This window comes from Neovison vison, chromosome 6 (genome assembly GCF_020171115.1).
Source record: "Neovison vison isolate M4711 chromosome 6, ASM_NN_V1, whole genome shotgun sequence".
Lineage (NCBI taxonomy): Eukaryota > Metazoa > Chordata > Mammalia > Carnivora > Mustelidae > Neogale > Neogale vison.
Genome location: NC_058096.1, coordinates 211,429,279 through 211,449,896, shown reverse-complemented (window position 1 = coordinate 211,449,896; position 20,618 = coordinate 211,429,279). Strand labels below are relative to the sequence as shown.

At 41.7% G+C, this 20,618-nt stretch overlaps 1 protein-coding gene across 1 annotated transcript; it reads left to right on the top strand.

Annotated features, from left to right (window-relative positions):
* Positions 1–1,859: 1,859 nt before the first annotated feature.
* LOC122910708 (olfactory receptor 7C1-like) lies at positions 1,860–2,822 on the top strand. Its single transcript, XM_044255325.1, has one exon. It carries the CDS (start codon positions 1,860–1,862, stop codon positions 2,820–2,822), a length of 963 nt encoding a protein of 320 aa, XP_044111260.1.
* Positions 2,823–20,618: the final 17,796 nt, after the last annotated feature.

The following is a 20,618-nucleotide window of genomic DNA, read 5'->3' as shown; positions in this document are numbered from 1 at the left end:
TTGATTTATTTGAATGAGAGGAATAGAGAATCTTAAGCAGACTCTGCACTGACATGGGGCTGACCCAGCCTGACGTGGGACTCAAGCTCACCACCTGAAATCAAGTGACATGAGCTGAAACCAAGATTTGGACACTTGACTGATTGTGCCACCCAGGGACCCAGAGAGCAGTTTTTGAAGTACGTGTGTGATATGTATGTGTACCAAACTCCGAATCTTTACCTTGAAAACAAAAAAATGCCCAAGTATAATATCAGCCTAAACTGTGGTGCTTGTATTACTTTAAAAAAGGATACTTCAACCCCCTCACGGTTGAAGTGGCGGGGGTTGGGAGGTTGGGGTACCAGGTGGTGGGTATTATAGAGGGCATGGCTTGCATGGAGCACTGGGTGTGGTGAAAAAATAATGAATAATGTTTTTCTGAAAATAAATAAATTGGAAAAAAAAGAAAAAAAAAGGAAAAAAAAAGGATACTTAAAAAATTCCACTCAAGGATAAAAGAAAGAAAGCATAAAGGTTTTCAAGTGACATATGGAGGGGACTGGAAGAGATTATGCTGAGTGAAATAAGTCAAGCAGAGAGAGTCAATTATCATATGGTTTCACTTATTTGTGGAGCATAACAAATAGCATGGAGGACATGGGGTGTTAGAGAGGAGAAGGGAGTTGGGGTAAATTGGAAGGGGAGGTGAACCATGGGAGACTATGGACTGTGAAAAACAATCTGAGGGGTTTGAAGTGGCAGGGGGGTGGAAGGTTGGGCTACCAGGTGGTGGGTATTATAGAGGGCACGGCTTGCATGGTGCACTGGGTGTGGTGAAAAAATAATGAATACTGTTTTTCTGAAAATAAATAAATTAATTAAAAAAAGAACAGTGTCACAAAATGACTATGAAAAATAGTATAATCTTCTTACATAACAAATGCAAATCATTGTGAAAGTTACAGATATTTGTATTAAAAACTAAATATAGGATTTATAAACAGTGTTTGAAACAGTCAAGACCGGTGGATGAAAATTATTGACTCCACACAGATGGATGGCAGAAGATGTTCTATTGAGCTAATTATTGAGCTCCTCTTATTCATTGAGGTCCTATTTTCATTATAATTTTTTATTTTTTAAATTTCTTTTCAGTGTACCAGAATTCATTGTTTATGCACCACACCCAGTGCTCCATGCCATACGTGCCCTCCATAATACCCGCCATCAGGTTCACTCAACTTCCCAACCCCCTCCCCTTCAAAACCCTCAGATTGTTTTTCAGATTCCATAGTCTCTCATGGTTCATCTCCCCCCTCCAATTTCCCCCAACTCCTTTCTCCTCTCCATCTCCCCATGTCCTCCATGTTATTTCTTATTTGGGCTCCTATTTTTGCCTACATATGGAGTAAGGACGTTTGAGGGAAGGTGTAGGGGGAAATAAAAGTAAGGAGATAAAAGTCGAAGGATTGAATACCACACATGATCTAGACCAGCTCTCCTCAGTCGCAAAGGAGAAATTCCTTTGGGAAACCACTGTAATCTTGTCACAATGTGGGTTCAGATGCAGCAAGTCTGAATGTGGCCTGGGACTCTGCATTCAAAGCTCTGGGCAATGATGCTCCTGCTGGCCCATGATTCACACTCTAAGTAGCCAGGCTATAAAGGACATAACTGCTTTGGAGCTAGGACTACATTTCCAGAAGGTAGTGGCAACAGAGGGAAGGATGGAAGCATTTCAAATTCCCCACTTATAACAGGGTAGTACTTTATTAATCCATTCCCCTGAAATTAAAGACAATCACATTTCTGTGTTTTCACTGTGATGGGCATTGGATGTTGATTTTATTCCCTTTCCTGCTAGTTATTTCATCCACATGGAACCAGGAAATCAAACATATGCTTCAGAATTTCTCCTCCTGGGGTTTTCAGTGAAGTCAGAGATTCAGTTCATGCTCTTTGGGCTGTTCCTGTCCATATACTTGGTCGCATTCACGGGGAACCTGCTCATCTTCCTAGCCATCTGCTCAGACTCCCACCTCCATATGCCCATGTACTTCTTCCTCTCCAACCTGTCATTTGCTGACATCTGTTTCACCTCCACCACCATCCCCAAGATGCTGATGAACATCCAGACTCAAAGAAAAACTATAACATATGAAGGATGCCTCAGCCAGATATTCTTTTTCATTGTATTTGGATGCCTGGACAATTTACTCCTGACTGTGATGGCCTATGACCGCTTTGTGGCCATCTGTCACCCCCTGCACTACTCAGTCATCATGAACCCCCAGTTCTGTGGGCTGTTGGCCCTGGGGTCCTGGTGCATCAGTGTCATGGGCTCGCTGCTAGAGACATTGACCCTTTTGAGGCTGTCCTTCTGCACAAACATGGAAATTCCACACTTTTTTTGTGATCTTCCTGAAATCCTGAAGCTTGCCTGTTCTGACACCCTCATCAATAACATAGTGGTGTATTTTGCAACTGGCCTTCTGGCCGTGATTCCTTTCCATGCAATACTGTTGTCTTACTATCAAATTATTTCCTCCATACTCAGCATTTCTTCAGCTGCAGGGAAGCAGAAAGCCTTTTCCACGTGTGGGTCTCACCTCTCTATGGTCTCCTTGTTCTATGGCACGGGCCTTGGTGTCTACCTCAGTTCTGCAGCAACTTCATCCTCCAGGATGAGTCTCATGGCCTCGGTGATGTATACCATTGTCACCCCCATGATGAACCCCTTCATCTACAGCTTGAGGAACAGGGACATGAAGAGAGCCTTGAGCAGGCTATTCATCAGGATAGTGCCACTCAGTGTGAGGACCATTACAGGACTCTCCTGAGTAGCTGGACACCTAATATAAAGGCTGAGAAATCCCGGCTTCCTTCATCCATCATTTTTATTTCTTCCTTAGGTGTACACATTTTAAAGCAGTTCTTTCCTTGAGTCTTCCTTGTCTTCTCTAAGTTTTTACAGGTTATAACCTGGGTTCCTCTGATCACTTTATAACCAGCCATTTTCCTTTTCTGTTTCTTTTTTTTTCATTGTTAGTGTATAAGAAAGCCACTGATTTCTGTACATTGACTTTGTATCCTGCCACGTTGCTGAATTTCTGTATGAGTTCTAGTAGTTTGGGGGTGGAGTCTTTTGGGTTTTCCATATAAAGAATCATGTCATCTGCAAAGAGAGAGTTTGACTTCTTCATTACCAATTGGGATACCTTTTATTTCCCTTTGTTGTCAGAATGCTGTTGCTAGGACTTCTAATACTATGTTGAACAAGAGTGGTGAAAGTGGGCATCTTATCGTGTTCTTGATTTCAACAGGAAGGACGCAAGCCTTGTCCCATTGAGGATGATATTTGCTGTGGGTCTTTCTTAGATAGATTTGATAAAGTTCAGGAATGTTCCCTCTATCCCTATACTTTGAAGCGTTGTAATCAGGAACGGATGCTGGATTTTGTCATATGCTTTTTCTGCATCAATTGAGAGGACCATGTGGTTCTTCTCTCTTCTCATATTAATTTGTTGTATCACATTGATTGATTTGCGAATGTTGAACCATGCTTGTAGCCCAGAGATGAATCCCACCTGGTCATGGTAGATAATCTTTTTAATGTGCTGTTGGATCCTGTTTGCTAGGATCTTGAGAATCTTAGCATCCATATTCATCACTGATATTGGTCTGAAATTCTCCTTTTTGGTAGGGTCTTTGCCTGGTTTGGGGATCAGGGTAATGCTGGCTTCATAGAAAGAGTCTGGAAGTTTTCCTTATGCTTCATTTTTTTGAAACAGCTTCAGGAGAATAGGTGTTATGTCTACTTTGAAAGTTTAGTAGAATTCCCCAGGGAATTCATCAGGTCCCGGGCTCTTGATTTTTGGGAGGTTTTTGATCACTGCTTCAATCTCGTTACTAGATATTGGTCTCTTCAGCTTGTCAATTTCTTCCTGGTTCAATTTTGGGAGTTTATAGTTTTCCAGGAATGCATCCATTTCATCTAGGTTGCTAAGCTTATTGGCATATAACTGTTGATAATAACTTCTGATGATTGTTTCTACTTCCTTAGTGTTCATTGTGATCTCTCCCTTTTCATTCATAATTTTATGAATTTGAGCTTTCTCTCTTTTTTTTTTCTGGATTAGTGTGGTCAATGGTTTATTGATCTTATTGATTCTTTCAAAAAACCAGCTTCTAGTTTCTTTGATATGTTCTACTGTATCTCTGGTTTCTACCTCATTGATCTCAGCTCTAATCTTGATGATTTCCCTTCTTATGTGTGGAGTTAGTTTGATTTGTTGTTGATTATCCAGTTTTTTAAGGTGTAGAGACAGCTGGTGTGTTCTGGATTTTTCAATTTTTTTGAGGGATGCTTGGATGGCTATGTATTTCCCCCTTAGGACTGCCTTTGCTGTATCCCATAGGTTTTCATGAGTTGTTCTCATTGGTTTCCATGAGTTGTTTTGGTTCCTCTTTGATCTCCTGGTTGATCCAAGCATTCTTTTTTTTTTTCCAATTTATTTATTTTCAGAAAAACAGTATTCATTATTTTTTCACCACACCCAGTGCTCCATGCAAGCTGTGCCCTCTATAATACCCACCACCTGGTACCCCAACCTCCCACCCCCCCACCACTTCAAACCCCTCAGATTGTTTTTCAGAGTCCATAGTCTCTCATCGTTCATCTCCCCTTCCAATTTACCCAAAAGCACATACCCTCCCCAATGTCCATAACCCTACCCCCCTTCTCCCAACCCCCTCCCCCCAGCAACCCACAGTTTGTTTCGTGAGATTAAGAGTCACTTATGGTTTGTCTCCCTCCCTATCCCATCTTGTTTCATGGACAACTATCATATGATCTCCCTGATATGAGGGAGTGGTGATGCAACATGGGGGCTTAAGTGGGTAGGAGAAGAATCCATGATCCAAGCATTCTTAAGCAAGGTGGCCATTAGCTTCCAAGTGTTTGACTTGCTTCTGAACTTTTCCTTGTGATTGAGCTCCAGTTTCAAAGCACTGTGACCTGAGAATATGCAGGGAATAATCTCAGCCTTTTGGTATTGGTTGAGTCATGATTTGTGATCCAGTACGTGGTCTATTCTTGAGAAGGTTCTGTGTGCACTTGAGAAGGATGAGTATTCTGTTGTTTTAGGGTGGAATGTTCTGTATATATCTATGAGGTCTATATAGTCCAATGTGTCATTCAATGCTCTTGTTTCTTTATTGGTTTTCTGCTTCAATGACCTGTCTATTTCCGAGAGAGGCATGTTAAGTTCTCCTACGACTAGTGTATTCATATCAATATGACTCTTTATCTTGATTAACACTTTTCTTAAGTAATTGGCTGCTCCCATATTGGGAGCATAGATATTTACAATTGTTATACCATCCTGGTGGATAGTCCCTTTAAGAATTATGTAGTGTCCTTCTGTATCTCTGACTACAGTCTTTAGTTTAAAATCTAATTTATCTGATATGACAATCACTACCCCAGCCTTCTTTTGAGGCCCATTGGCAATGAAAGATGCTTCTCCATCCCTTCACTTTCAGTCTGGGTGTATGTTTAGGTTCAAAATGGGTCTCTTGTAGACAGCATATGGATGGGTCCTGTCGTTTTTATCCAATCTGCAACCCTGTGCTGTTTTATGGGTGCATTTAGGCCATTCACATTGAGAGTGATTATTGATAGATACGTTTTTATTGACATCGAGTTACCTTTGAAGTCTTTCTTTCTGTAGACTGTCTCTATATTTCTGTTCAATGCTATTCTTGGGATTTTTCCTCTTTTATAGAACCCCCCCTTAATATTTCCTGCAGTGTCGGCTTGGTGGTTGCATAGTCTTTTAAGTCTTGCCAGTCTTGGAAACTCTTTATCTCTCCATCCATTTTGAATGTCAGTCTTGCTGGATAAAGTATTCTTGGATGCGTGTTCTTCTCATTTAATGCCCTGAATATATCTTGGCAGCCTCTTCTGGCTTGCCAGGTCTCCGTGGACAGGTCTGACGTTATTCTGATGGGCTTCCCTCTGTAAGTAAGGAGCCTATTTCAAGAGATTATACCTACAATTATAATTCCTCAATTTGACTATCAGGTGTCGTGATTTTTTTTGGAATGTATAATCTTGGGTGGAGACCGTTCAGCCTCTAGTACATGAACGCTGGTTCCATTCATGAGATTGGGAAAATTTTCATGAAGGACTTGTTCCATTATATCTTCTAGACTTCTTTCTTTCTCCTCTCCTTCAGGGATTCCAGTAATTCTGACGTTGGAACGCTTCATGGCATCATTTATTTCCCTGATTCTGCTTTCGTGGTTTCTAAGCTGTTTGTTCCAGGCTTCCTCCTGATCTTTTCTCTCTATCTGTTTGTCTTCCAGATCACTAATTCTATCTTCTGTCTCAGTTACCCTAGCTTTGAGAGAGTTGAGATTAGATTGGAAATCATTGAGAGCATTGTGGACCTCCTCCCTGGTAGCTTTAAGCTCCGCCCTAACATTGTGAACATCCTGTCTGGTCGCTTTCAGTTCGGCCCTAATCAAATTCTGTTTGGTCATCCATGGCTTTCTCCAACCTAGCTATTGCCTGGATAATTGTTAGCCTGAATTCTCTTTCCGACATATTATCTATGTTGATAGCCGTTAGCTCTGTTGCAGAAGGTCCATCCTCTTTATTTTTCTTCTGTTGTGCATTCCTCCTCCTAGTCATTTTGGTGGGAGATGACTGAACAGATGTAGCTGTATGTATCAACTCTGGTGCAGTCAAAGTGCACCCTGGAACACTTCTGAGCGATCAGAATTCCCCACCCAAACGAGAGACAAAAGAAAAGAAAAAGAAAAAAAAAAGAGAGAGAGAGAGAGAGAGAGAGAGAGAGACAGAAAAGAAAGGGACAATGAAAGAGAAGGTTCAGCCCAGATGGGCCCGAAGGTAAGATTTATGAAGTAGACAAACAAAAAGAGACAAAAAGACTGATACAAGTATATGACAAGAGAAAAAAAAATATATGCAAATAAAGGAAGAACCTCGTCAAAAAGAACCCCAAGTGTAAGTTTTATATGCTATCCGGACAAACACAAAAACACAGAAACACTGGTGGAAGAAGATTGGAGAGTTCTTATAAATTCTCAGTGTGTGCGAGGAAGTTTGTTTTGCTTCTTCCTGGGTGTATCTTGATATCTTTGTTAAAGGACTCAACTTTCCTAAGATAAAGGGGATTAAAAATTGGTTTACCTATAGGGGTAGTATTGATTGGGGAAACAGGATTACTTTGAAGTTTAACTCTATATGAATATTAGAGGATAAAAAATAAAAAGGAATAAACTAGACTAAACTAAACTAAAATAAAAAAAAAAGACTTGCCCGAGATTCAATAAAAAAAAAAAAAAAGGAATTCAAAAGATAAAAATGCAAAAGAAAAACAGGTGTATTTATCAAAAAGTTCAGGTTAGAAGGGTACTATGGAATTTGATGTACTGTACAGCTCGTTGTGATGGTAAGTAGGTTAAAAAAATTACCTATGTGTAAGATATCACCTTACACCAGTTAGAATGGCCAAAATTAACAAAACAGGAAACAACATGTGTTGGAGAGGATGTGGAGAAAGGGGAACCCTCTTACACTGTTGGTGGGAATGCAAGTTGGTGCAGCCTCTTTGGAGAACAGTGTGGAGATTCCTCAAGAAATTAAAAATAGAGCTTCCCTACAACCCTGCAATTGCACTCCTGGGTATTTACCCCAAAGATACAGATGTCGTGAAAAGAAGGGCCATCTGTACCCCAATGTTTATAGCAGCAATGGCCACAGTCGCCAAACTATGGAAAGAACCAAGATGCCCTTCAACGGATGAATGGATAAGGAAGATGTGGTCCATATACACTATGGAGTATTATGCCTCCATCAGAAAGGACGAATATCCAACTTTTGTAGCAACATGGACGGGACTGGAAGAGATTATGCTGAGTGAAATCAGTCAAGCAGAGAGAGTCAATTATCATATGGTTTCACTCATTTGTGGAGCATAACAAATAGCATGGAGGACAAGGGGCGTTAGAGAGTAGTAGGGAATTTGGGTAAATTGGAAGGGGAGGTGAACCATGAGAGACTATGGACTCTGAAAAACAGTCTGAGGGGTTTGAAGTGGCGGGGGGGGTGGGAGGTTGGGGTACCAGGTGGTGGGTATTATAGAGGGCACAGCTTGCATGGAGCACTGGGTGTGGTGAAAAAATAATGAATACTGTTTTTCTGAAAATAAATAAATTGGGAAAAAAAAATTACCTATGTGTAAAAAAAAAAAGAACGGAATAGTGGGAACGAGTGAACAATACAAGTTTTCCTATGAAGTAGTGGTTGTTCTCTTGTAGTCCTTTTTTTGTTTTTGTTTTTTCTTTCTTGGTTTGTTTTCTTGGGGAGGGGCCTGACACGTGGGTTGTCAGTCAATGACATTTCCTGAGTTAAGTCCTCCCGCCCCCCTCAAGGGGGTGGGCTCTGAGGAAACTGGTTTCTTTTCAGGCTTTTGTTCTCTAGCGGTTTTTATGCTTGTTCACCTTTTTTTCTCTCACCTTGACCGCCTTTGATGGTTTTTGTAGTTTTAGAGGAAAACAAACCACACCCTGATCTCTGTCTCAGAGAGAAGCCTCAGTCTGGGTGCAGAGCCTTAATAAGTTCCCCCTTGGCTGCTGGCAGAGCAGGTTCCAAGTTGCAGACCCTGGGGGCGCAGGATCTTTTTCTTGTACCAAAGCCAAGGCAGTGGCAGCTATCTGGGAGCTCCTGACTGCCAGAGAGGTTCCAAGCAGCAATCGCACACTGAGATTTTCCCGCTGGCCTGGGCTGGGAGTGCCTGGTCTTGCTGGGTCTAAGAGTGCCCGGTTTGCACGCACCTCTTTCAGGGGCGGCTATGGGTCGCGCGCGTGTCTCAGGCACTGAGAACGGTGCGCAGGTTCGAGAGCACCGGGCTGGGCTTTTGCGCACCTCTTTCAGGGGAGAGTTTGGGGCATGTGGCTTAGGCTTTGAAACAATGGTGCGGGTCAAAGAGCAATGGCCGGGCCTTTGTAACTCTCTCAGGGGAGCATGAGGGATGTGGGTGTGTATCTCAGGCTTTGTAGTAGGTCTCGTGCGTACGGCCGACCCGAGTTGCTCCCATCCCCTCACAGGAGCCAGAACCCAGGCATTCTCTGGCGCGCTGGTGGCTTAGAGACCAAGACCTGGTTTCTCCACCACACTCTCTCTGCCTCAGCGCCAGGGAGGCTGTCCTAGGACGGGGACTTAAGCCCCTGTCCCTAGCCAACCCGATTCCCACAATTTACCCCCCACAATCCTTTGCTCTTTTGGAGTGCTTTCAACCAGTCTCCAAGTTAATGCTGGTCCCCAGAAGCAGGGAACTCTTGCTCATATTGGGGTATTACTTTCCAACCGGTCGCCTCTGGTGGCTCCCTCCCCCTTTTGTTTATCTTCTGATATCAGTCCGCCTTCCCACTCCGCTTTACCTGCCCACTGGTGTCTTCTGCCGCTGTAGAGATCCAGATGTGTATAATTCTGATCTCAGGCTTATTTCATGGGTGATCAGAGTTCTTTGGTAGGTAATCAGCTCACTTTGGGGTACCGGCTGAAAAGTCGCCTCCTCCTACTCCCCCGCCATCTTGTCCACCCCCTCTTGTCATATACTTTTATCAGTCTTTTTGTTAGTCTGTTTTTGTTTTTACACTCCATAAATCCATTTTTCCAATTTATTTATTTTCAGAAAAACATTATTCATTATTTTTTCACCACACCCAGTGCTCCATGCAAGCCGTGCCCTCTATAATACCCACCACCTGGTACCCCAACCTCCCACTCCCTGCCACTTCAAACCCCTCAGACTGTTTTCAGAGTCCATAGTCTCTCATGGTTCACCTCCCCTTCCAATTTACCCAAATTCCCTACTCCTCTCTAACGCCCCTTGTCCTCCATGCTATTTGTTATGCTCCACAAATAAGTGAAGCCATATGATAATTGACTCTCTCTGCTTGACCTATTTCACTCAGCATAATCTCTTCCAGTCCCGTCCATGTTGCTACAAAAGTTGGGTATTCATCCTTTCTGATGGAGGCATAATATTCCATAGTGTATATGGACCACATCTTCCTTATCCATTCATCTGTTGAAGGGCATCTTGGTTCTTTCCATAGTTTGGCGACTGTGGCCATTGCTGCTATAAACATTGGGGTACAGATGGCCCTACTTTTCACGACATCTGTGTCTTTGGGGTAAATACCCAGGAGTGCAATGGCAGGGTCATAGGGAAGCTCTATTTTTAATTTCTTGAGGAATCTCCACACTGTTCTCCAAAGAGGCTGCACCAACTTGCATTCCCACCAACAGTGTAAGAGGGCTCCCCTTTCTCCACATCCTCTCCAACACATGTTGTTTCCTGTTTTGTTAATTTTGGCCATTCTAACTGGTATAAGGTGATATCTCAATGTGGTTTTGATTTGAATCTCCCTGAGGGCTAATGATGATGAGCATTTTTTCATGTGTCTGATAGCCATTTGTATTTCTTGATTGGAGTAGTGTCTGTTCATATCTTTTGCCCATTTTTTGATGTGTTTGCCTGTTTCGTGTGGGTTGAGTTTAAGGAGATCATTATAGATCCTGTATATCAATCTTTTGTCTGTACTGTCATTTGCAAATATCTTCTCCTATTCCGTGGGTTGCCTCTTTGTTTTTTTGACTGTTTCCTTTGCTGTGCAGAAGCTTTTGATTTTGATGAAGTCCCAAAAGTTTACTTTCGCTTTTGTTTTCTTTGCCTTTGGAGACGTATCTTGAAAGAAGTTGATGTGGCTGATATCAAAGAGATTACTGCCTATGTTCTCCTGTAGGATTCTGATGGATTCCTGTCTCACATTGACGTCTTTTATCCATTTTGAGTTGATCTTTGTGTACGGTGTAAGAGAATGGTCGAGTTTCATTGTTCTACTTATAGCTGTCCAGTTTTCCCAGCACCATTTATTGAAGAGACTGTCTTTTTTCCACTGTATATTTTTTCCTGTTTTGTCAAAGATTAATTGACCATAGAGATGAGGATCCATATCTGGGCTCTCTCCTCTGTTCCACTGGTCTATGTGTCTGTTTTTATGCCAGTACCATGCTGTCTTGGTGATCACAGCTTTGTAATAAAGCTTGAAATCAGGTAAGGTGATGCCGCCAGCTTTATTTTTGTTTTTCAACATTTCCTTAGCGATTCGGGGTCTCTTCTGATTCCATACAAATTTTAGGATTATTTGCTCCAGCTCTTTGAAGAATGCTGGTGGAATTTTGATCGGAATGGCATTAAAAGTATAGATTGCTCTAGGCAGTATAGACATTTTAACAATGTTTATTCTTCCGATCCAAGAGCATGGAATGGTCTTCCATCTATTTTTGTCTTCTTCAATTTCTTTCATGAGTGTTCTGTAGTTCCTCAAGTACAGATCCTTTACCTCTTTAGTTTGGTTTATTCCCAGGTATCTTATGGTTCTTGGTGGTATAGTAAATGGGATCGATTTTCTAATTTCACTTTCTGTATTTTCATTGTCAGTGTATAAGAAAGACACTGATTTCTGCACATTGACTTTGTATCCTGCCACGTTGCTGAATTGCTGTATGAGTTCAAGTAGTTTGGGGGTGGAGTGTTTTGGGTTTTCCATATAAAGAATCATGTCTTCTGTGAAGAGAGAGAGTTTGACTTCTTCATTACCAATTTGGATACCTTTTATTTCTCTCTGTTGTCTGATTGCTGTTGCTAGGACTTCTAATACTATGTTGAACAAGAGTGGTGAAAGTGGGCATCCTTGTCTTGTTCCTGATCTCAATGGGAAGGCTGCAAGCTTTTTCCCATTGAGGATGATATTTGCTGTGTGTCTTTCATAGATAGATTTGATGAGGTTCAGGAATGTTCCCTCTATCCCTATACTTTGAAGCGTTTTAATCAGGAATGGATGCTGGATTTTGTCAAATGACTTTTCTGCATCAATTGAAAGGACCATGTGGTTCTTCTCTCTTCTCATATTAATTTGTTGTATCACATTGATTGATTTGCGAATGTTGAACCATCCTTGTAGCCCAGGGATGAATCCCACCTGATCATGGTGGATAATCTTTTCGATGTGCTGTTGGATCCTGTTGGCTAGGATCTTGTTGAGAATCTTAGCATCCATATTCATCAGTGATATTGGTCTAAAACTCTCCTTTTTGGTAGGGTCCTTGCCTGGTTTGGGGATCAGGGTAATGCTGGCTTCATAGAAAGAGTCTGGAAGTTTTTCTTCTGCTTCTTGATCACTGCTTCCATCTCGTTATTAGATATCGGTCTATTCAGGTTGTCGATTTCTTCCTGGTTCAATTTTGGTAGTTTATATTTTTCTAGGAATGCATCCATTTCATCTAGGTTGCTAAGCGTATTGGCATCTAACTGTTCGTAATAACTTCTGATGATTGTTTCTACTTCCTTGGCGTTAGTTGTGATCTCTCCCTTTTCATTCATAATTTTATGAATTTGGGCTTTCTCTCTTTTCTTTTGGATTAGTGTAGCCAGTGGCTTATTGATCTTATTGATTCTTTCAAAAAACCAGCTTCTAGTTTCATTGATACGTTCTACTGTATCTCTGGTTTCTCCCTCATTGATCTCAGCTCTAATCTTGATGATTTCCCTTTTTATGTGTGGAGTTGTTTTGATTTGTTGTTGATCCTCCAGTTCCTTAAGGTGTAGAGACAGCTGGTGTGTTCTGGATTTTTCAATTTTTTTGAGCAAGGCTTGGATGGCTATATATTTTCCCCTTAGGACCGCCTTTGCTGTATCCCATAGGTTTTGGACTGAAGTGTCTTCATTCTCATTGGTTTCCATGAATTGTTTCAGTTCTTCTTTGATCTCCTGGTTGATCCAAGCATTCTTAAGCAAGGTGGTCTTTAGCTTCCAGGTGTTTGAGTTCCTTCGGAACTTTTCCTTGTAATTTCCTTGTAGTTTCAAAGCATTGTGATCTGAGAATATGCAGGGAATCATCTCAGTTTTTTGGTATCGGTTGAGTCCTGATTTGTGGCCCAGTATGTGGTCTATTCTGGAGAAGGTTCCGTGTGCACTTGAGAAGAATGAGTATTCTGCTGTTTTAGGGTGGAATGTTCTGTATATATCTATGAGGTCCATCTGGTCCAATGTGTCATTCAATGCTCTTGTTTCTTTATTGATTTTCTGCTTTGATGATCTGTCTAATTCTGAAAGAGGCGTGTTAAGATCTCCTACAATTAGTGTATTCATATCAATATGACTCTTTATCTTGATTAACAGTTTTCTTAAGTAATTGGCTGCTCCCATATTGGGAGCCTAGATATTTACAATTGTTAGATCATCTTGGTGGATAGTCCCTTTAAGGATTATGTAGTGTCCTTCTGTATCTCTGACTACAGTCTTTAGTTTGAAGTCTAATTTATCTGATATGAGAATCGCTACCCCATCCTTCTTTTGAGTCCCATTGGCAATGAAAGATGCTTCTCCACCCCTTCACTTTCAGTCTTCGTGTATCTTTAGGTTCAAAATGGGTCTCTTGTAGACAGCATATGGATGGGTCCTGTCGTTTTATCCAATCTGCAACCCTGTGCCGTTTTATGGGTGCATTTAGGCCATTCACATTGAGAGTGATTATTGATAGATACGTTTTTATTGACATCGAGTTACCTTTGAAGTCTTTCTTTCTGTAGACTGTCTCTATATTTCTGTTCAATGCTATTCTTGGGATTTTTCCTCTTTTATGGAACCCCCCTTAATATTTCGTGCAGTGTCGGCTTGGTGGTTGCATAGTCTTTTAAGCCTTGCCGGTCTTGGAAACTCTTTACCTCTCCATCCATTTTGAATGTCAGTCTTGCTGGATAAAGTATTCTTGGCTGCATGTTCTTCTCATTTAGTGCCCTGAATATATCTTGGCAGCCGCTTCTGGCTTGCCAGGTCTCCGTGGACAGGTCTGACGTTATTCTGATGGGCTTCCCTCTGTAAGTAAGGAGCCTCTTTGCCCTGGCGGCTTTCAAGAGATTATACCTACAATTATAATTCCTCAATTTGACTATCAGGTGTTGATTTTTTTTGGAATGTATAATCTTGGTTGGAGACCGTTCAGCCTCTAGTACATGAACGCTGGTTCCATTCACGAGATTGGGAATGTTTTCATGAAGGACTTGTTCCACGATATCTTCTAGACTTCTTTTTTTCTCCTCCCCTTCAGGGATTCCAATAATTCTGACGTTGGAACGCTTCATGGCATCATTTATTTTCCTGATTCTGCTTTCATGGTTACTAAGCTGTTTGTTCCAGGCTTCCTCCTGATCCTTTCTCTCTATCTGTTTGTCTTCCAGATCACTAATTCTATCTTCTTTCTCAGTTACCCTAGCTTTGAGAGAGTTGAGATTAGATTGGAACTCATTGAGAGCATTGTGAACCTCCTCCCTGGTAGCTTTAAGCTCCGCCCTAACATTGTGAGCATCCTGTCTGGTCGCTTTCAGTTCGGCCCTAGTCAATTCTCTTTGGTCATGCATGGCTTTCTCCAACCTAGCTATTGCCTGGATAATTGTTAGCCGGAATTCTCTTTCCGACATATTGTCTATGTTGATAGCCGTTAGCTCTGTTGCAGAAGGTTCATCCTCTGTATTTTTCTTCTGTTGGGCATTCCTCCTCCTAGTCATTTTGGTGGGAGATGACTGAATAGATGTAGCTGGATGTATAATCTCTGGTGCAGTCTAGGTGCACCCTGGAACACTTCTGAGCAATCAGGATTCCCCACCCAAACGAAAGACAAGAGAAAAGGAAAAGAAAAAGAAAAAAAGGAAAAGAGGAAAAAAAAAGAAAAAGAAAAAAAGAGAGAGAGAGACAGGAAAGAAAAGGAAGATGAAAGAGAAGGTTCACTCCAGATGAGCCCCAAGCTAAGATTTATGAAGTAGACAAACAAAAAGAGATAAAAAAAACTGATACAATTATATGGCAAGAGAAAGAAAAAAATACATATATGCAAATAAAGAAAGCACCTCGTCAAAAAGAACCACAAGTGTAAAATTTATATGCTATCAGGACAAACACAGAAAACACTGAAATACTGGTGGAAGAAGATGGGAGAGTTCTTATAAATTCTCAGTGTGTGCAAGGAAGGTTGTTTTGATTCTTTCTGGATGTATCTTGATATCTTTGTTAAAGGACTCAACTTTTCTAAGAGAAAGGGGATGAAAAATTGCTTTACCTATAGGGGTAGTATTGATGGGGAAAGGGGATAACTTTGAAGTTTAACTCTATATGAATATTAGAGGATAAAAATGAAAAGGAATATACTAGACTAAACTAAACCAAAATTTTAAAAAAAGGAATTCAAAAAATAAAAATGCAATAGAAAAACATAGGTGTATGTATCAAAAAGTTCAGTTTAGAAAGGTATTATGGAATTTGATGTACTGTACAGCTCGCTGTGATGGTAAATAGGTTAAAAAAATTACCTATGTGTAAAAAAAATAAAAAATTGAACCGGAGTAGTGGAAACGAGTGAACAATACAAGTTTTCCTATGAAGTAGTGGTGGTTCTCTTTTAGCCCTTCTTTTTTTCTTTATTGGTTTGTTTTCTGGGGGAGGGGCCTGCCATGTGGGTTGTCAGTCAATGATGTTTCCTGAGTTGAGTCCCCCCGCCCCCCTCAAGGGGGGTGGGGCTCTGGGGAAACTGTTTTTTTTTCAGGCTTTTGTTCTCTGGCGGTTTTTATGCTTGTTCACTTTTTTCCCTCTCACCTTGACCGCCTTTGATGGTTTTTGTAGTACTAGAAGAAATCAAACCGCACCCTGATCTCCATCTCAGAGAGAAGCCTCAGTCTGGGTGCAGAAGCTGAATAAATTCCCCCTTGGTCGCTGGTTAGCTCAGGTTCCAAGTTGCAGACTCTGGGCGCGCAGGATCTTTTGCTCGTCCCCAAAGCCAAGGCAGTGGTGGCTGTCTGGGAGCTCTTGACCGCCAGAGAGGTTCCAAGCAGCGATCGCACTGAGATTTTGCCGCCGGCCCGGGCTGGGAGTGCCCGGCTTGTGCGCACCTCTTTTCAGAGGCGGCTGTGGGTCCGGCGCGCGTCTGGGGCACTGAGAACGGGGCGCTGGTCCGTAAGCCCCAGGCTGGGCTTTTGCTCGCCTCTGTCAGGGGAAGTGTTTTGAGCACATGCGGCTTAGGCTTTGAAACAATGGCGGGGGTCAAGGAGCGCTGGCTGGGCCTCAGTAACTCAGGGGAGCTTGAGGGACGTGCGCATGTATCTCGAGCTTTGTGGTAGCGCTAGCGTGCTTTCTGCAGACCGCGTGGCTCCCATCCCCTCACAGGAGCCAGAACCCACGCGCTCTGGGGTGCGCTGAAAATGTGCCTCTTCCTACTACCCCACCATCTTTTCTGCCTCTTGGTTTGTTTTGAGATATCACTGTACACCAGTTAGAATGGCCAAAATTAACAAAACAGGAAACAACATGTGTTGGAGAGGATGTGGAGAAAGGGGAACCCTCTTCCACTGTTGGTGGGAATGCAAGTTGGTGCAGCCTCTTTGGAGAACAGTGTGTAGATTCCTCAAGAAATTAAAAATAGAGCTTCCCTATGACCCTGCAGTTGCACTCCTGGGTATTTACCCCAAAGACACAGATGTCGTGAAAAGAAGGGCCCTCTGTACCCCAATGTTTATAGCAGCAATGGCCACAGTCGCCAAACTATGGAAAGAACCAAGATGCCCTTCAACGGATGAATGGATAAGGAAGATGTGGTCCATATACACTATGGAGTATTATGCCTCCATCAGAAAGGATGAATACACAACTTTTGTAGCAACATGGGTGGAACTGGAAGAGATTATGCTGAGTGAAATAAGTCAAGCAGAGAGAGTCAATTATCATATGGTTTCACTTATTTGTGGAGCATAACAAATAGCATGGAGGACAAGGAGCGTTAGAGAGGAGTAGGGAATTTGGGTAAATTGGAAGGGGAGGTGAACCATGAGAGACTATGGACTCTGAAAAACAGTCTGAGGGGTTTGAAGTGGCGGGGGGGTGGGAGGTTGGGGTACCACGTTGTGGGTATTATAGAGGGCACGGCTTGCATGGAGCACTGGGTGTGGTTAAAAAATAATGAATAATGTTTTTCTGAAAATAAATAAATTGAAAAAAATGTACAAAAAGCAAAAGAAAATAAGTAAGTAACTAATGTACATTTAAATATTAGCAATGTGGAATTCACCATTTTTATTCCATTTCTGCAATAGAGCAGATGCTCCAAATTTAATTTATATTTTTTTCCCGTTAAGGTGGCATTTCAACACAAAGTGCCATTATACAAGCTCTGAGAAATGAATTAATTGAGAAACCATAATTTTTTTGCTTCAAAACAGTTTTATTGGGTAAATTTCTGTATTACATTCCTATTTCTGCAATAACCAATTACAACACTAGAGACTTCAAAACACAAATTTATGTTCTTACTGTTTTGCAGGTCAGAATCCTGAAATAAGTTTCAGTGGGATAAAATCAAGATATCTGCAGGGACTGGTTCCTTCTGGTTTCTACAGGAGAGACTCTTTTCTCTTTTCTTTCCTACTGTAGTTTCTAGTGACAGTAGGCATTCTTTGGCTCACTGCCCTTTCTCCAACTTCAAACCAGTCACATGGCATCTTCTGTCCTTCTTGATACAACTATTCTGCCTTCCTCTCCCAAATTCAGAGGACTCTGATGATTATGTTAGTTCCACCAGCATAATCTTGGCCAATCTTAGTTTAAGCCAAGCTGCCTAAAAGCCTTATTCCATTTGGTACCTTAACATTCCTCTCTTTATAAAAATCATATTTAAGTTTTCAGGTACTAGAATGTAGATGACTTAACAATGTGTGTTATACACAACTAATAAAACATTGAACACTACATCAAAAACTAATGATGGGGGGGACAAGATGGCGGGGAAGTAGGAGGAAGTGCCTTTTCAACCTGTACCCTAAAGTGAGCTAATTACCTACCAAAGAACTCTGATCACCCATGAAATCAGCCTGAGATCAGAATTATACACGTCTGGATCTCGACAGGGGCAGAAGATGCCAGTGGGCAGGGACTACAACTCGGAACCTGTTCTGCCAGTGGCCAAGAGGAACTTATTTGGGCTCTGCACACAGACTGAGGCTTCTCTCTGAGAGGGAAGTCAAGGTGCAGTTTGTTTTCCTCTAAACCTACAAAAACCATCAAAAGCGGTGAAGGAGAGAGAAGAAAAAAGTGAACAAACATAAAAACCGTCAGAGAACAAAAGCCTAAAATAAAACAGTTTCCTCGGAGCCCATGCCCTTGAGGGGGACAGGAGGACTTAACTCAGGGAACATCATTGACTGAAAACCCACGTGGCAGGCCCCTCCCCAGAAAACAAACCAAGAAAGAAAAAAAAATAGACTGCAAGAGAAAAACCACCACTACGTCATAGGACAACTTTTATTTTTAACTCATTCCCACTCTTCTAGTTCATTCTTTTTATATAGATAATTTATTAACCTATTTAAATCACAGTGAGGGGGGACAAGATGACAGGGAAGTAGGAGGAGGCACCTTTTCAGCTGGAACCCCAAAGTGAGCTGACTACCTAACAAAGAACTCCATTCACCCATGAAATCAGCCTGAGAGAAGAATTATACACGTCTGGATCTCTACAGGGGCAGAAGACACCAGTGGGCAGGGTGCACCTTGACTACAACACACTTGATACATCCAGCTACATATGTTCAGTCATCTCCCACCAAAATGACTAGGAGGAGGAATGCCCAACAGAAGAAAAATACAGAGGATGGACCTTCTGCAACAGAGCCAATGGCTATCAACATAGACAATATGTCGGAAAGAGAATTCAGGCTAACAATTATCCAGGCAATAGCTAGGTTGAAGAAAGCCATGGATGACCAAACAGAACTCATTAGGGTCGAACTGAAAGCGACCAGACAGGATGTTCACAATGTTAGGGCGGAGCATAAAGCTACCAGGGAGGAGGTTCACAATGCTCTCAATGAGTTCCAATCTAATCTCAACTCTCTCAAAGCTAGGGTAACTGAGACAGAAGATAGAATTAGTGATCTGGAAGACAAACAGATAGAGAGAAAGGATCAGGAGGAAGCCTGGAACAAACAGCTTAGAAACCACGAAAGCAGAATCAGGGAAATAAATGATGCCATGAAGCGTTCCAACGTCAGAATTATTGGAATCCCTGAAGGGGAGGAGAAAGAAAGAAGTCTAGAAGATATCGTGGAACAAGTCCTTCATGAAAATTTTCCCAATCTCGTGAATGGAACCAGCGTTCATGTTTTTTTTTTAATAATGAATTTATTATTTTGGAGAGAGAAAGAGACACAGAGAGTGTCTATGCTGAACAGAGGAGGGTCAAAGGAAGTAGGAATGAGACTCCTTCAGCAGATTCCTCACAGCATGGAGCCCGAGATAGTGCTCTAATCCATGTCCTGATACCATGCTGTCAGCCAAAATCAAAAGCTGGACCCTTAAATAACTGATCAATCCAAGTGCCCCTTTTGTTTGTGTTTGAAGTAATCTCTATGCTCAGTTTAGGGTTTCAACTCTGACCCTGAGATGTGGAGTTGCATGCTCCAGTTGCCTGACTGGCTCAGATGGTGACTCTTGATCTCAGGATTGTAGGATTGAGCCCCACATTGTTTTACAGATTACTTAAAGACAAGATCTTTAAAGAAAAAGAAAAGGAGTTGCTGCTCCACTGACTGAGCAGCCAGGTGCCCTGTGATTTGAGGGTCCATATCTGGACTTTCTACCAATGGAACAGAGTAGAGAGTCCAGATATGGACCCTCAACTCTATGGTCAAATAATCTTCGACAAAACAGGAAAAATACACAGAGGAAAAAAGACAGTCTCTTCAATAAATGGTGCTGGGAAAACTGGACAGCTATATGTAGAAGAATGAAACTCGACCATTCTCTTACACTGTACACAAAGATAAACTCGAATTGGGTAAAAGACCTCAATGTGAGACAGGAATCCATCAGAATCCTAGAGGAGAATATAGCCAGTAAACTCTTTGATATCAGCCACAGCAAATTCCTTCAAGACATGTCTCCAAAGGCAAAGGAAACAAAAGCAAAAATGAACTTTTGAGACTTCATCAAGCTCAAAAGCTTCTGCACAGCAAAGGAAACAGTCAACAAAACAAAGAGGCAACCCAAGGAATGGGAAAAGATATTTGCAAATGACAGTACAGACAAAGGCTGATATCCAAAATCTATAAAGAACTCCTCAAACTCAACACACACAGAACAGATAATCATATAAAAAATGGGCAGAAGATATGAACAGACACTTCTCTAATGAAGACATACAAATGGATATCAGACACATGAGAAAATGTTCATCATCACTAGCCATTAGGTAGATTCAAATTAAAACCACTTTGGGATACCACCTTACACCAGTTAGAATGGCCAAAATTAGCAAGACAGGAAACAACGTATTTTGGAGAGGATGTGGAGGAAGGGGAACCCTCCTACACTGTTGGTGGGAATGCAAGTTGGTGCAGCCACTTTGGAGAACCGTGTGGAGTTTCCTCAAGAAATTAAAAATAGAGCTTCTCTATGATCCTGCAATTGCATTACTGGGTATTTACCCCAAAGATACAG

Bases quoted from the DNA above. Each gene is read 5' to 3' on its own strand.
- LOC122910708 (XM_044255325.1), top strand. From the start codon at position 1,860: ATGGAACCAGGAAATCAAACATATGCTTCAGAATTTCTCCTCCTGGGG.